At 33.9% G+C, this 18,274-nt stretch overlaps 1 protein-coding gene across 1 annotated transcript in view; it reads left to right on the top strand.

Moving 5' to 3' along the window:
• DHX15 (DEAH-box helicase 15) overlaps nt 1-15,265 on the top strand; it is a 47,459-nt gene extending 32,194 nt beyond the window's left edge. The window contains exons 7-14 of the mRNA XM_010963048.3: nt 3,603-3,689; nt 4,429-4,578; nt 4,984-5,092; nt 5,608-5,799; nt 8,646-8,768; nt 11,139-11,329; nt 13,346-13,515; nt 14,695-15,265. Coding sequence (XP_010961350.1) covers nt 3,603-3,689; nt 4,429-4,578; nt 4,984-5,092; nt 5,608-5,799; nt 8,646-8,768; nt 11,139-11,329; nt 13,346-13,515; nt 14,695-14,812 — 1,140 coding nt within the window. The 3' untranslated portion in view covers nt 14,813-15,265. The remainder of the gene's footprint in view (nt 1-3,602; nt 3,690-4,428; nt 4,579-4,983; nt 5,093-5,607; nt 5,800-8,645; nt 8,769-11,138; nt 11,330-13,345; nt 13,516-14,694) is intronic.
• The last annotated feature ends 3,009 nt before the right edge of the window (nt 15,266-18,274 follow it).

Raw genomic sequence — 18,274 nt, forward strand, 5'->3', positions numbered from 1 at the left:
CTAAGGATATTGAGGAGAATTTTCTTTCTGAGAAGAGTGCTTCAGCAGTGGGATGTGTGTGTGTGATGTTGAGGGAATCTATTGGAGTTCTTTCAGCTAAAGCTGTAAGATCTCTTGCTGGGAAATCATGTCATCTCCTGGCATGAGTCAGCTTCGTCTTGGAGGTTGAGAAGAGCGCTGTCATAGCCTCCCTGGATGATCCCGGGGGAGGGAGGACTTCCTTGGCAATTGGTGCATCGTTCTTTATGAGGAAAGACATGTTGAAGCCCAGCATGTTTAAGGGAAAGTGAATATATAGCCTTTGTGTAGAAGGTTAGTTTATAGATTCACTCATCCAGTGGTGTATTTTGAAGCTGGACAGGGAAGGTAGTGCCAGCTGAAAACCTGAGATTGCTGAAACGCACTCTGGCTAAGCACTGACTGCAGGCGAGATGAGCAGGGCCTTGGAAGTCCAGTTAGAGCAGAAGAAAAATTGGGGATGTGAGGAATGCAGAAGGGTAAAAATTTAGATGCCCAGAGGTTATATAAGGGAATGTGGGTGGGTACTAGAACAGGAAGAACTGGTATTCAATTGCTATTTCCCTATTCTTTTTTAAAATGCTAAAACTTTGATACATCCTGTTTATGTTATAAAATAAACAACTAGAGGCTAAGGCTTGATTCTTCTGTCATGAATTCATTAATTAAACATTTCTGTGCCAGTTACTAGAATGAGACTTCATTCAAAAGTATTGTCACTGATTGATATTCACAGTTAATTTAAAATTACATAGGAACATTTAGAGATTTACTGTCTGCTTCCAATTATGTAAAACAAAATACAATTTGATTCTTGTTTTTGTTAAATTACTTTGTTCTAATATAGGGATAATAGCTAGCATAGAGTAGAATGTAATAAGGATTAAAAGGTTTGGAACAAAGAGTAATACTCTTTTTAAAATTTCACCAAAATAAATTGTAATTTTGAATTACTTTATATTTGGGCACCTTTTGTAAGATAGTACCTTATTATCTTACTCCTCATTGTATTTATGCAAAATAGAGTTCATAATATGATTGTAGTAAAACTGAAAAAACAGCCTTTTAGAATTAAAGTTTTTAAATGTAGGCTATATTAAAGGTAAACTTATATGGGCGTTGAGGACTTAACTAGCATTCCTTTTACAAATAATTACTAAGTTCTTTTTATGTGGTCTTCTAACAGCACTGATGGTAAACTTTTAAGTTTTTAATGATCAGGAGAGGTTGGGAATACAATGAATAAATTTATTTGAGGGTGGATACTTGTTTTGATCATGTTTGATATTTATTCAGATATTTGACTTTAAGCTAAAGCTACAGTAGTTTTATACATGCGTTAAAGTTTACTCATCAATAAATCACTTGTATGCATTTTTTTTTACTAAGACTTATAATTGCTGCTTTATAAATTTGGTGTTAAAATCCAGCAACTTCTTATTTTTACTTAGTTTTCATTAATTTTGTCCATACAGATAGCTGTTTTTTCTGTATCTTATCTTAGAGTTTACTAATTAACATGGCTCAGAGCATACATTGCTCAATAAAAAAGAGAAATGGCCCTTGTGGAGATGGTTTCTTAGTTTTAAAGAGAGGCTTAACGATCCACTATCTAAAGATAACTTAGTGTGGTGCTGCTGGGATATTTACAAACAAACAAGCTAATATCCTCACTGAATTGGAGACTCCCACAGAGTTCCCTAGGGACGAAAAATCCAAATTTGTTTAATCTAAATGCATTATTGTGTCCAAATAGAATCCAAGTAGAACTCAAGAACATTGAAATGGAATTATTGAAATAAATCAATGTGGATTCCATTAGAAGGCAGATTATTGAAGGGGAAGAGGGTAAATCTAGATGAGAGTTTATTCTTAACACATTTAAAGTAAAAAAGAATTGATTGTCAAACTTTTTATCATAGGGTTTCTTCTGTATTTGGGATTATTTACCTGAAATAATAACTCAGATTTGAACACTTTTTAAGGCTCTTTGAATACTTCTTGCCAAGTTACAGTCTAGAAAGCTTATAACATATTCCTGTTAGTAATATGTAAGTTCCTTGACAAATTCACGATCACTTTGTGTTGTGACCACTTCCTAATTAGATCCTGTGCCACTTGCACATCTAGAACGTACTTAGGGCTTCCCTCACCCCACCGCTGAGGTTCCAAGGCAGCTAGATAGCTTTTATCATCTCCCTTGCCTGTTCTTTTGTGATGTGTGTGTGTGTGTGTGTTTTATTGGCCTTAGTGTGATTCCTCCAGCTCTAGTGGTAGAGTCAGTAGGAATACTTCCCTCAAAGCTGTGCTGTTTGTTATGTGAGTTTTTACTTTTTTGTTCCAAAACCTGCCTCTCATGGGGTAGGTAGGTCCTACTAAAATATTTTTTTTTATTACCTTAAAGCTTATTAACTCATTTTTTGGAAAAAGCCTAGAAACCGTATTTCTTTAGGTCTTTTTTTAACACTCATACTTTAGAGCTTTACTTTTGGATGTCAGTACTCTACCATCAGTAACGACATAGGGTTTGCCGAGTTGGTATACTTAACCTGATTCTTCAGTACTTGTGGAATAACATTCACACCTCCATACATGCATTGTATAATTTGTCACACACACGCCCAGAGAAAACACATGTACACCAAGTGAAATTATTTTTTGGACAAAAATTGTTTTTAAATAAACAGTTGATCACATCAGTGCATTTTTTGTTACATTGACTGTATTCTGTTGTAGGAGAAATACTTGTAATTTTTTTAGAAAAAAAAGTATGTTTTAAACATCTATCCAGAACTACAATGATTTTCACCCTAGAATTCCAGAAAACCACAAGACCTCTTTTATAATCACAAACATGTAGTTTGTGATTCTGTATAGTTTATAAGGGCTTTCCACATTCATTATCTAATTTTACTTCTAAAATTCTGTCTCATCTAGACAAATATGCAAGAGATATAAAAGGAAATTGAAGCATGAGGCTGTTAAAACCTCTCCACTCTTAGCTACTCAGGTTCGATTCCTGGCTTTGCCACCTACCCCTAAATTCATTGCTCTTTCCATTGTAACACTGCCTTTCTAGAAGAATATTAAACTCAGGTTTATTTTAAAATCATGTAACATGTCATTCTCAAGCCCCTATCTAATTTCCTAAAACATACTTCAAATATAACAAAACATTCATGCAAAAAAACAAGCTACTGTGTCAGTATGTAAATGATTTAAACATTATTCCCTGTCAATAAAACATTCAAATGATTCTTAACAGTTTCTTTGTATTCAGTTATACCTGCTTTGAGATTGTACACTTTCCAAAATATCTATATATTTAAAACATAATGTGACTGGGTAATAATATAAAGATTTTTTGTTGAAAAAGGAAGGTGCTATGATGAGCTAAGTGAAACTGAGTTCTTAAATATTAATTTGTCTTTATATATATAGCTTTGAGCATTAAAGATCAAACCTTATTTCTAGTTTATTTACTGGATTGTAATTGATTGTTTAGTGGAAGCTAATGGCTAATCTTACTATCATTTGCATTGTACTTGACTTGTAGTATAATTTATATACTTTTTATTTAATAGGTAGTTGTGTCAACTAACATTGCAGAGACATCTTTGACAATAGATGGTGTGGTGTTTGTGATTGATCCTGGATTTGCGAAACAAAAGGTACATATTTTAGTACTTTAGTACTTTATAAATTAGTGTTAGCTTTACTGTATTTATTTATTACTCATTTAATGGCTAAAATTTACTTTTTACAATTTTTTCCCAGTTGATTTGTATTTTATGTTAGCCTCTGGTTTAACAAGTGCTGAATACCAAGCACTGTTACCAAATGAAGTGACCACTGAGTAAATAAATAAAACTATGTTTTATTATTTAAAGATCTTTGCATTTGATTGCATTTTGTAGGTATAATTGGGAGAATTTGCTGTACACAGTTTTTATGTTTTTGGTAATAAAACCATCCTTTAAACTGGCAGCATATAACTGACTTCTGTACTAAAGTTCAGAATATTTTTCTTGATGTCTGCACTGAACGTTAGGTATTGAAATTGACAGGTTCTTTTCAGGGAAAGCCTTCAGCACTATCCACTATATGAAAGCAAGGTAAAACTGAACTTATTTTAAATTAGGAGGAGTGAAGATTATGTAAGCCATTTGTTGTTAGATGAGAGACACTTCACGTTAGCTTGAGTCTCTTAGAATGATGGACTCAGAATACCTGAAAGAAAGTTAAGGAGTAAGGATGATGAATTCTGTTTCTGTCCCAGCATGATTTATGGAGGTTTTCAACACTAACTTTGTTTATTTTGGAATTAGCTATGAGCTTTGAATACTTCTTTCACAGTTTTGTGTTTAATTGAAGGAAGAATTATACTTAATGTTATTTCCATTCTAATAGGTGTACAATCCTCGGATAAGAGTTGAGTCCCTTTTAGTGACAGCCATTAGTAAAGCTTCAGCTCAACAAAGGGCTGGTCGAGCTGGACGTACCAGACCTGGGAAATGTTTCAGACTTTATACAGAGAAAGCTTACAAAACAGAAATGCAGGTAAGGAGTTTTACTGTATCCTTTCTGTGTGTTTGGAAGGTTAGGTTGAATTTGTTACCAGAAGAAAATTACTTCATTTACTGTATCTTGCCTTTTGGCACTGTAAGCTCTTTAGTTTTTCCCTGAGATTTATGGTGCAGTCTACCAGTACAGCTCTTTGTTACAGTTCAAAGTCTAGGTGGGCACCAGCAGTAACACTTCAGACTCTATAAAGATTGTTCACAGAAAGTGTCTGATTTCTTCTTAGTCTTTTTAGTTCACAAATATTTTTCTCCTCTCTGATTCAGTGGTTTAGAAGAAATTCTAAAGTAAATAGCTCAGAGGCAGAGAACAGCTATGTTTTCTTCTCTGGAGCAAGAAGTTTACAGAATGTTTAACAGATTAAACATTTTTCTATTTTTCTAGGATAATACCTATCCTGAGATTTTACGTTCTAATTTAGGATCAGTTGTGTTACAATTGAAGAAACTTGGTATTGATGATTTGGTGCATTTCGATTTTATGGATCCACCAGGTATGAATTCTCAAAGCATATTTTATCAAACCTTTTAACCAAAATTGACTCTTTTTCCTGCATCCTATCCAGTATATATATTAAATACATTTTACTTTTTTCTTACAGTGCATCAAGATAAGTTTTGGGTATTAGCATTAAAACTAAAAGTGACAATTAAAAGAAATTTTTTTTCTTCAGAAGAACTAAATTATTCTGGGAGTTACCAACTGGGCATGGGAGTGTGAAAATTTTCATTTTTTTTTTTAAAGGAAAAATTGTCCATAAACACTTTGTTGAGTTAACAGTTATTTAATGCACTTAGGAAGATGACAGTTTTAACTACCATACAGGAAAGTTTTGCAATTTTATGTGATTCATAGTTTGCTAGATCTCAGTAATTGAATTGATGACGGTTTGAGTTTCAAATTTGGTCCCCTGTAGAATGAAAAATGAGATTGCTTATAATAGTTTGTACTTTGTCACATTTTTGCTTATTAAGGCAGCTTGTCTAATAGATTGCGTTTTCCCCCTAGCTCCCGAAACTCTGATGAGAGCCCTAGAACTTTTGAATTATCTGGCTGCTTTAAATGATGATGGAGATCTGACTGAATTGGGATCCATGATGGCTGAGTTTCCTCTAGATCCACAGCTCGCTAAAATGGTTATTGCAAGTTGTGACTACAACTGTTCTAATGAGGTCCTATCTATTACTGCTATGTTGTCAGGTAATAGAGGGAAAGGAACTAAAAAAAGCCCAGCTCTTCAAAGTTTGGGTGGACTTCACTTTCGGTTTTGCTTTTTAATATATAATATGCTAGTGGATTTTATAGATGGTTTTAAGGAATTCCTTTTGTTTCCTAAATATCTTGTAAAATAATTCCATAATGACATAGTATTACAACAACGTAAGTCATTGTGCACAAAATATAGTAAAAACATTGGCTCTCTTGAGTACAAGTAAAATTTTCAATAAGAAAAGAATAAATCTGAAGACAGTTAGAACTGAATTCTTTGGTAGGTCCATCAGTTTTGCAGTTTGTTGCTGAAAGTACAAGAGCTTTGTTCTAGTACCTGGCAATGTAAATGAGCCTGAAGAAAACCAAACATGATTTAAAGAGTGAGCTTTTCCTACATGTATAAATATGTATTCCAGTGGCAAACAAACATGAATTTCAAACTTAGTATCAAATAAATAGAAGTAGTAATGTATAATTTTAGGCTTAAAATCTAATTTGATGCTAATTCTTTTACAGTGGCAGGAAAACACTTGATAAAAGAAATATACCTAACAGACAAAAATTGCTTATTTTGGAAATTGGAACATTATGCTGAGCAAATAGTACTGGTTTCAGTAGCGATAAAACTGAATTCACAAATGAATAGTAACTTGGGACCTAGATTTTCAAAAAAAGAAGTTGTTAACATAAATGTACACTGATTCTTACAGCTAAAACTAGAAGGCAGAGTAAGTTTTTACTATCAAAGTATTCTACAATACTAGTTTCAATACTGGAGAAAACTGACTTCCAGTCATGAGTGGTTTATTAGTCTTATAATTAAATGCCTCAGATAATTCAAAAATTTTACATGGAATTGAAATTTTTTGAATTTCTAAATATAAAAATTTTGGCTTAGTTTAGATCTATTTTAATGGTGTGAATTTTTAATTTAAGAACTAGCTAAAATGTGTTTTTGCAGAGTTATGATTGATCAGACTCAGAGCAGATGGGCAGGGCAGTATTGAATCATTTTAATGAAATTGTAGTTTCTTGCGGAGGTGGTGGTAGGTTGTTGTCTGCCTTTTCTTATATGTTGTTTTTGTTAGATTCTCCCAGTTGTAGTTAACTCAACACTTCAGTTTTTAGAGAAAGTGTGGGACAAGAGTTAACAGATTGTGTATTTGTTATCTACCCAGTGTTTATTTTTCTAGTTTCTCTTACTAGGGTTACTATATAATTACCATTGTTTGGGTTTAGAATACTAGCCCTTTAGAAAATTGGTCATTATGATGCAGTTGAGATCTTCCAAATACATATCTTATTTGCAATAGTTCTGCAGCACGTAGGATTTACTGGTCGTCTTCCTTATTATTAGCACATCGAGAGAATGAGCATGTATGTGCAGTAGTTATTAAGCATGGTATTTGGGGGAAAATGTTAAAGAGTGAGGAAGAAGTCTTGGAACTAAAACAGTTTGCTGAGCGTTTAATGCTTTGTTTTCCATTTAAAGAGTTTCTGAAGTTTTCGGGTCCTGATATAAATAGTACAAATCAGGGGCCTTACGGAGTGCTGCTTTTTCCCAGTATTTAACTCTGGTAGCTAGTTCATACTAACTTTCACAGTTACGAGAGGTTTATGTACTTTCATGAATTACCTTGCTTCAGTTACATTAAGGAAGACTTTTACTGTGATCATGTGTTATTATTTGGCTTCTTTGGAATCATTTTAAAGGGAAATTGTATGGCAAAGAGTGATTTGATACTGTATTTGATCTCGTTGTCAATTATTCCCACATTCTCTATTTGAACTGATAATTTATACATTTTTTATTGATAAGGTACTAAGAGCTTAAAAAATGTGTTGACAAAGTCCCAAGCTGTTAAGTATTTTTCTTTTCATACTGCTCTTATGACTATGGAATTGCTAAAGTGAATTAAGGAAAGTTGTATTTCAAAAAAAATGTAGTGCACGCTTTGTAACAACTTAAAAGTTTTATGTGAATTACTATTGAGGCTCTAAACAAATACTGTAGTTACATATTTTGATGACCCTTGAAATAATGACTGTTTCAGATTAATTGCCTATTTTTAAAATATTGGATTCTGCTTTTATATAGAGGTCTTGATTCAAATAACAGTTTTAAAAAAAACTTGGGACTTTATTTGCTAATCTTATGCTGGAAAACTAGGCTGAATATTCCCAGCCTTTTTGAATTTTCTTAATTCAAAGGCGGTTTAACCTTCCACCACTACTGCTATCATCAAAACCCAAGATTTCATATTTTTTATGTTTACATGTGCTTCTGCTCACCAGTGCTAATAGTGATACCCACCAGTTGGTAATCGCCACAGCACTAGGGGAAAGTTACAATAGAAATGTGGCAATAGACTGGTTAGAAAGTTGTTTTTAGGCCTACAGTGGGCAAGTATAGCTTCATAACTTTCATAGCCATTCAGTGGATTCAATGGATGGCCTTTTGAAAAATTGTATTTAGCTAAAAGGTTATTGACAGCATAATTCTAGTTATTGGTAGAGCTATTGGCACTGGTTTTTTAAATAAGTTGAGCTTTCTAGTATCTTGATGGCCTTCAGAATAGCTGTTTTGATGCCTACTTTTAGATCTAGTTAAAATAATCAGGTACTCTGTAGCTTTGAAACCCTCTTGTCTTACAGATGTGGTTAGGTGTTGATGTACCAAATCAAGGTAGTAAACAGTCCAAGATGCAGTTGGAGGCCATCCTGCCCTGCCCTATGCTCTGTGAACTGACCTAGCTAGGCCTTGTTCCTCTATCTGTGAATGCGTGACTCATCGATATGGGCGTTTGTGTTGGGCCCATACCAACCTTGTTTAGTCCCACAGTGTTTTGTTCGCCCCACGGAGGCCAAGAAAGCCGCAGATGAGGCCAAGATGAGATTTGCCCACATAGATGGAGATCATCTGACACTGCTGAATGTCTACCATGCTTTTAAACAAAGTAAGTGTAAATTAGATTGAAAGCACTCTTTTGTCTAAATGTCACTTGCAGCATATAAGATGTTTCTTCATCTCACTTTCATTTACTATCCATGACAACTGTACATTAGAAACCCAGAGGTGCTTTAGAAAAAACTCCTGACTAGCATTTAAAACAGAAGTTGCACATCTTTTCCAGAGTTGTTTACTTTTATAATCAAGGGGAAAGCACTGGAAAGCTGGGAAATACAGAGTCATAAAAATGAAATACTTGTATGAAATTTACCATGAATATTATAGAGATTTTGATACTTTTTTACTGTTTATTTTTATATATTTTGCATTTTGTATGAATAGTTTTATATCACTTACAGAATTATTACTATCTAATATTTTTACTAATAAATAGCTCTTACATAAAAATTAACTAACAAAATAGACAAATAAGCTACAAATGTGAATGATGATTCTCAGGCTGTAAGTGGTCCATAAACATGAGGTGGGAAATTAACTCTGCTTGTAGTTCAAGAAATGCATTATTATTGAGGGAGGTACCATTTTCTTACCTATAAAATTGGCAGAGGTTAAAGAAAAATAGTGTTTGGTTGTATAGGAGAGGGTTTAGTGAAATAATCGTAGACCAAAGGTGGAATATATAATTATGAAAAGCAGTAGATTTTGTTACCAAGAACATTAACAAATCCATACCCTTGGATCCAGGGATAATCTGTGAAATTTTCTTCTAGTGTTCTGTAGACAGAGATATGAATCAAGATTTTTATACCACAATTATTTGTGATAGTAAAGAAAAATGGAAACTACCTAAATGTCCACCAGTAGAAAGATGGTTTAATGATTTATGCTATAGCCACATGATGAAATATTGTTCTAGCTTTAAATCATATTTTCAGAGACTATTTAGTGACATGAAGAAACATTTTCCAGTTACTTGGAAAATGTGAAGGAGAGAAATGTGGAAATAATCACAATAGGTTCTGAAAATAGTGATTTCTGCATATCAGTAGGTTAACCTGTTGGGTGATATATAATCAAAGACTGATAGCCCTGCATCACCCTTTACTAGGAATGTGGTGTTCTCAGTCATTCTTTTAAATTTGTGGTTTCTAATGAGAATTTAGTTTACTAATTTATAATGTTGACATTCAAATTTTTCACCTGTTTTCATTTGTATCTCATTTTTATTATCATAAAAATCCTATTTACACTCTTAAAATAGTCTGTTGACTTTGGCACAGTTCTGTCGGGAATTTATTCAACTCAGGGCCCAAAGTGCTAGAGGACCAGTATGAGGAACAAAGACCTTAACAGCCAAACTGCACAAATCTGTGTCTTACACACGAACCCTGGTGTGAGTTCATCAGTTGATGAATATCAGATAAGGAAAAGGTACAGTCCTCCTCTCCCTAAGTCTCGCAAATTTGGGGCAGATAAGGGAGGTAAATGAAAAAGATGGAGAAACCAGGAGATGAAGGCTAGTATATAGTTTACTTCAGAACATTTATCCTTCTTATGTCCCAAGTATTGGTAATGCATAGCATTAAAGACTTTATTCCTGATGGGATAGGACAGTTGGAGAAATGCGCTATATTCCTGTTGTGCTGCAGACTGTATCATGTACTAGCTGATACTGTGTGACCACCAGAGACATCCCCTATTACAGATTGTGATAACTGCCTTGAGAAGGAATAGATTCACATCCATCTTGGTTCTCGGAATCCTTTGATGTTATTAAGACATCGTTTTAAGTGGAAACACAGATAAAGACTTGTTTATGAAATGTAAGAATGAGTGTTCCAGACATCCTTGTAAATTATATCACTAGTTTAAACCACTAAGAGGCACATGGTTCACAATAAAACTTTTAAACACTAAGTTTCAGATGGTCTAGCTCAGAAATAATTTAAGTACACAGTACTTACTTGAAGTTCACTTTTATAACTTTTAAATTGAATTTGATATTCTTAGTATGTGTGCTACTAAAGTGAGCAAGGTATTTGATAATATTAATCTAAGCTTTTTTTTAATGAGAAAGACATGGCATTTTACCAAATTTTTCATCCCACCTTTTAGATATCTATTGAAAACAACCAGGTTCGTGGGTAAAATAACTCAGTACAATTAAAATAGTTTATCCAGTCATTGTTTTGTCATCCAATAGCCAAAAACCTTAGTACTGTTTCTAACTTTGAACTTTACTATAGATTTTTAGGGAAGTCTGTAACATTGCGATTAATTTATAAAATGATACGGGCTGATCCCCTTTTTGGATTATTTAGCTTATTCTTTATACTGATTTTCCTTTGTAATTACATAATATACTTATTTGGATGATTCATGCCCCCTCTTTTTTTCCCTCCCTCCATCTTTGTAGATCATGAATCGGTTCAATGGTGTTATGACAACTTCATTAACTACAGGTCCCTGATGTCAGCAGACAATGTACGCCAACAGCTATCGAGAATTATGGACAGATTTAATTTGCCTCGTCGAAGTACTGACTTTACAAGCAGGGACTATTATATTAATATAAGAAAAGCTTTGGTTACTGGGTATTTTATGCAGGTATGTGAATAATACAGAAATACATAATTAAATGTTTCCATAATAATGTTTGGTTTCTATAGCACGTTTTGGAATCCACTTAAACACAAAATTCAGTTAAAGAATGCCTATAAATATTGATCTTAAATTTTATGTCCAGATTCTTGAATGAACTAATACACTAAGAAGTTTTATGTTTCTAAATTAATTTACTAAATGGTATAGTTAGTGATCCAGTTACATAGAAATCAATTTTAGAACTGCTTTTTTGATTAATGGGGGTCTTTTTTTATACTAAATGGATATATTGGCCACTTTCAGGTAGATTTTACCACCTATTTCTTCAATGTTAATTTTAACTCTTAATTTTTATAAATGTAGTAGAAAGTTTCTTTGAATCTAGATCTTAATTGGATTCACCAGAGTACTGAAAGAAGCAGTTGTCTGGGTGGATCCAGAAGTAGTTTACTTTCCTCTTTGTGTAGAAATTAGTCACTCCAGAATTCTAGTGAACAGCTGTTTTGTGCACAGTCTAATAGCGTCATCATTGGTATTTGTAACTAAGACACTTGGGTGCTAGGAAAGCCAAGCATGTCTTTTAAGTAATAAAGATGAAAAATAATTTGAAGTGTTTCATTTAGTTTTAAGTGTTTTATATTGGAGGCTAAAGTAAAAGTTTTCAGGTAAATCTAGTAAATATTTATCTTAAAAATGCAAAAATTTTCTGGTGATGAAATGGAAACAAATTAGTCCATTACCTGGGATGGGATTGAATTTCATTATCTCATATCTCCCACTTGTTTTTTCTCTCCTTTGGTTATGTCTGCTAAGTAAGATATGGCCTGCCTTCAGACCAGATGAGCTCAGTAAATAGAATGGACCTAAATGCACTGAGTCAAAATGAAAGTAGATTGGTACATTGTCTGTATTTGAAGTCAAAATAATGGTCAGAATGATTATTGTGTTATCTTATTATAAGATCTTGTGCTTATTAGAGTTAGGGTTTTCATACTTTACTCACCTTTCTTCAGACGCTTAACTGTATTTATTAATAAGTACTAGTGTAGACTAGCTTTTTTTTGGACATATTCTTGAATTTGCTTGTAGTAATTCAAAAAAGATTGACAAAGCTATATTCAGGCATGGATTTTTATTTCTCTCAAGATTAAAATGTATTAGAAATAGGGCATGCAGTATATATAGTACCTGGCACCTAGTAAATACTAAGTAAATATTTATTGAATGAAATTGAGTTTATTTTCTATTATGTTTTAATGATTATTGATTATTGCTATTATTCACACATATTCTTTATGTTACTAAAGTTCTAGAATTAGAAAGGGCATATTGTCATGTGCTTTGGTATTTGTTAGTTAAATATTAGATGAATCCCACCAATTGATATGTTTGATTATAAATAGAAGAAATGCAGGCAAGGAACTCACACATTCGTCCTCCCCCCCAGTTCTTAAGGATTTTTCTTTTTTTTGTTAGGTTACTTTTTGCTTTTCACTGCTTTTTGCTCTTTATTTTTCTATCTTATACATGAATCTTGTAGTAATTGTTCATCAACTACATAGCTGTCACCTGGTATTAAAGAACCTACTCTATAGATAGTCGAAGGCAGGAAGGACCAGATTGTATATATTGGGCTCTGTGGGCCCATTATTTCCCTGTTGAAACTGTTGAATGCTGCCTGCCATTGTAACGCAAAAGTAGCAACACTGAAATTTTAATTTCGTGTTATTTCCACTCCAGTGTCACCAAATGTTTCTGTTTTGATTTTCTTTTTCTCCCATTCATTTAAAGATGTATAAACTATTTTTAGCTGATAGGCCTTACAAATATAGACAGTGAGTTGGATTTGGCCTGCTGTAGTTTGCAGATTCTTGCTTTTATCAGGCAGTGATAAATAAGCCATCAAATAAAAAGCAAAAGGTGAGGCTTGCTTGCTTCTAATTATATAGGTAGCTTTACGCTACTTTTGTAACTAGCATGTCAGAAGCATGGTGTTAATTTACTGGGTTTTGGTTTCAGGTGGCACACTTAGAACGAACAGGGCATTACTTAACTGTGAAAGATAACCAGGTGGTTCAGTTGCATCCCTCTACTGTCCTTGACCACAAGCCTGAATGGGTGCTTTATAATGAGTTTGTTCTTACAACGAAGAATTACATCCGGACGTGTACAGATATCAAGCCTGAATGGTAAGCTCAGTATCTTTCATTTTGTTAGCATTTTGCTTAGAATGGCATCTGAAAGGAGTCTCGTTCTTCCTTTCACTCAGGGGAACTTGGTGTTCTCATTGGCTAGGGAGTATACTCCAGTGTATAGGTGTGGGCGTTGACCTGACGGTGTGGTTATCTCTTAAAATCTCTGCTTTGCTAAGAGGATGGTGGGATTGTTGGTATGATCGTGGGCGGGATTTGGAGCCAGATACGAATTTAGAGTTGACTAACATCAGGAGTGTCTTTGGAGCCAGTCTCTTGCTGTTGTGATCAAGTCTCCTGGTTCCAGAAGTCAGTCAGTCTTTATAATTTTATCTGTCCCATTATAATTAGCTCTGAACTGTTTATATGTTGGTGCTTTAGAAGCTAAGGAAGCGTAAAAACCACACCTCTTTTTTGTATCATAGCATATTAGATTCATAAGGTACCCACCCACCCCACCTACTCCCCCTTTGTCTTTTGTGTGTGTGTGTGCCAGAATCTATTCTATAACTTAATACAGGAAACATCAGCCAAGAATGGTGGGACTGAAAGCACTTACTTTTAGTTGCTGTCACTTGCTATATATTTTGAGGCTTCTTTGTTATACTGATTTATGACTTTTGACACATCAGTTGTGTAGGACATTACCATTTAACCTGAAATGATTTGTTGAGAATAAGTTGTATGGCTGAATGTTAAAACAGATTCAGTCAGTTGTATTCTGTGGAGTAGAGTATATGGTTATCAAAACTTTGAAAATGAGATGATCCAGTCATTTGAATACTCGGTGTTTCTTACACATAACCTGTAGTGCTATATAGCCTTGGAGAGGTTGGTCAAAATAGTTTTCTAGAGTGAAGAAATTGTTGATCTTATGTTAATATCTTTATATTAAATGTAAAGAAAAGGTTTTTTTTTAAGAATTTTTCTTGAGTTTTTTTTTTTTTCTAAGTTTATGGAAAGTCCACTATCAGAAAATTTATAGCTTACTAGAAGCACACATTTCTAAAAGTGGTATATTTATAAGGATTAAGCATTTGTAATTTTCACATTGATTTGGGATTTGTAGGTTTGCCTTTGTCTCTCAGTATATTAATGGGTAGTACGTATCCTATTAGCAACTCCAGTACTTTAATTAAATGTTAATTTGGTAATTTCTCCCCCCCTTCTGGACAGGTTGGTGAAAATTGCCCCTCAATATTATGACATGAGCAATTTCCCACAGTGTGAAGCAAAGAGACAGTTGGACCGCATCATTGCCAAACTGCAATCCAAGGAATATTCACAGTACTGAATTCAATGCTTAGAACTGAAGTTATTCAGAGGACAGCTTTAAAGATGAATGAACTCAAAAGTTCAAGTTGTGCTCTTCACATTGGTTCAATAATGGCCTTTATTTGAAAGCTTTTTAATTTTTCTTTACAGTAAATATTCCATTCTGATTTCATAAATTAAACATTTATGCCTCCCTTTTGTGTTGACACTGTAGCTCATACTGGAAAAGTCGATCAATGTTTTGCAGTTTATTGAAAGTAGTTCTATATATAACAATGTTATAAGCATTTCTTTAGAAATGGTTGAAAATGCTTCTAAAATGTGATTATCGACCATGGTATGCATGATCGTTGTAATTGTTGACATTCCTTTTAGAAGTTGTGAAATGTTACAACTTGTGCTTATGTAGACACAATCTTCTGTCTCAGTACAGAGGCACTGACTTCAATAAAGTCTATTTATACTAATTTCAGCCACATCACTCTGATATTTTTGTTCTAGTCTCTTTAAGTATGGCTTCTTTTCCCAAGTGCGGGGCTTTTATTTTTTCCCTTAAACTGTAAATATACTGTGATTACATATTCACCATCTTCCCACAAGGGCTACTCTTCAAAGTAGTCATTAAAGCAGTGTTTTTAAGAACATAGCACTTCGATGGGTTAATCAGGATGTGATGTAATGGGATAAAGTATGTTGTTTTTACTCAGAATTGGATCCCCAAAGATAATGGAAGGATGGTTTTCTCTTCAAGTTCATTTCAGAAGACTGATAATTTATTTTGTTACCACGTTTTTGGCAGATCTTTTTGCTTTACCTAGATGTTCTAAGCACTTTAGACACTGAAACAGATGCTTGTTTGTATTAAATAGACAGTAGAAAGTGATACTATATTGTAGATCTGGGGGTCGATTTTACTAAATTCTTGGTGTTGGATGTATTGTGCAATGTACAAAGTAATAAGTAGAGTGTGTTAAAATGTGAATTTGACTTTCCACTTCCTGTGATAGGCCGTGGACAAGTTAAAACCCATTTTTAATCACAAATGAGGTGTTTGGTGTGATCCATCAAAGGGTCTTCCTTTCACTTGAAGAGTAAATACTGTACCCATTAATGTCTGGACTCCCCTCTTCAACCCTTCCCTATGTTTAAAAATATTTAAATTTTATAGGTGTACGTAGTTGTAATTTAAATATACTTTGAGGCAAATATCTAGTTTGTGATTTAATTGGACAATTTAAAAGATTTTCAGGCTACTGGGATACTTTGTAGTGTAGGTAACTTATTAAATGATACCTAGTGGTTTGAAAGAGTTTAATATGCTTCTATTAAGTGCCTGATTTTGTTCCCATGGAATAAGTTACATGCTGAAATAGTATTTTAGGTTTCATATTTATAAATTAGTTATAATTTCACCCTTTGTTAAGTATTGGCAACATTATACGCTAACATTTTTTAAGGTTAAGTCTAGGCACTTGGTCTGACTTTTCAATTAGTAATAAATTGCCTGTTAAAATTATACCACTGTATACAGTTGGTAAACCAGTGGCATGTCTTTATAATCTGACCATCTATCCAATTTTAAATAGATCTCATCGTAGTGTATATATTGTTCAATCTTGTGCTTTTTAAAATCTGGAGTTAGAACATTAGGTTTTCTTATAGAGAAACAAGTTACAGAATGGTATGTATAACGAAATTGGGTATTTATTTAGCAGTTTCAAGGAAGGGCTAGTGTTCTTTACAACTTACAAGTGATGAGTCTCCATTGGGCATGGCTGCATGGAAACACGAAGCAAACTGAGTCTTTATTCCCTATTCTCATGAGTACCCCACTTCTCCAGTTTTTTGAGGTTGGCCACAACTGACTAAAGCTGGGGTGTTACTGGCAAAGATGTGGATTTTTAAACTTGTGTTCTCCAACCCCATTATTTTACAGATTTGGAAGTTGCTTACAGTTTCCTTTGGTCACATAGGTGATTACTACTGTCAAATGGTCGCCAATGATCTAGAGCAAGAAAGTAAATGTTAAAACTTCCTCAGTAATCTTTTCTGAAGATTTGCTGAAGAGATCTCCTTATCTCTCAGTTTAAAATAGAACTGTTTTTTGTTGTGAATACAGTCATTCTCAGTTCTGCGGAGGATTAGTTGTAGGACCCCTTGTGGATACCAGAATCTGTGGATGCTTTAGTCCCTTATGTAAAACGGCATAGTACCTCTGTATCCATAGGTTCCACATCCCTGTGGATGTGTGGTTACAGAACCTCTAGACAGATGGTGCAGACTATGTAGTATAAGGAAGGAAGGAAGACCATCAGCAAGTAGAACCTTTGCCTGTAAAGGCTGAGGGAATGAACACCACATGGTATAGGACAGTCCATAGCCAGAATCCCCAAAAAAGAAGGATTCTATGCTCAATGTTTTTATGTAGCATGTGATTTAGTCCTCAAACTTTAGGTCTGTAAGGTACTTGGAAATACTGGAATTCTCTTCTGAATAATTTTAATGGCCATATACTCTGCTCAGATGCTTTAGAGAAAACCATTACTTTTGAAGACATCTTAATAGTTCTGTTAGAAATGCTGTGCTAAATACTTTCTCTGTAACTTGAATTCTAGAGCAAAGGTAAAAGTAAGCCTGGCTGTTCTTCAGCATGGTACCATTGAGTTCCTTGAGTTAACTGTCATCTTCCTTTATTATTTAGGCTGAGTAGTCTGTCTTCCCTTCAGCCTTCCTCTTTGATACAGTTTCTAGATAGGAACATTTCCACTTTACCTCTGCTAGGTGTTCTCTGGATTGTAGTCAGTATTTTGGTCTAGACTGGTCAGAGTGCAGTGGAACTTGTATTTCCCAGGGGGCCTGGCATGCCATCGCTTCAGTTAATGCAATTTAAGATTACATTACCCTTTCATGCAACCATAGCATACTTTCGGCTTATATTAATCTTATTATAAATTTAAGGTATCTAATTATTATACGATAATTTTGAATGTGGCTTTGGGCCCAGAAAAGACCCTCACAGACCTTGGACAACATTAATCTTTGGAGACCTCACCCCACATATTTAAGGACATTTATAGCCCATTAAATAACATTTTAAAATTAAAGACATTTTACAATGTTGTGTTAATTTCTAAGTGTACATTGTAAACTGACTACAATAAAAATAAAAGAAAAAAGATTTTAAAAATTGCTTCTTAAATAATTGGGATAGGAATGTCTTAATTGTATATATTTTTTAATAGTTCCAGAATTCTTGTAGTGTGAAAATAACCTACACATTGTTCTCAAATGCACTTTTTGTAATATTGAATGTAAAAATAAAGTTGACAGATTTGGTATATATTTAAACATTGATTTGAATGTTACAGTTTCTTTTTATATTAGTGAAAGTATAGGAGGGGATTATGGTCTGGTTCCAGGCATTTTTAGAGGTGTCCTATTACCGTAACTATGCATAAAATGGCCCAGTAGATAACCATCA

The sequence above is a fragment of the Camelus bactrianus genome, chromosome 2, assembly GCF_048773025.1.
Source record: "Camelus bactrianus isolate YW-2024 breed Bactrian camel chromosome 2, ASM4877302v1, whole genome shotgun sequence".
NCBI lineage: Eukaryota > Metazoa > Chordata > Mammalia > Artiodactyla > Camelidae > Camelus > Camelus bactrianus.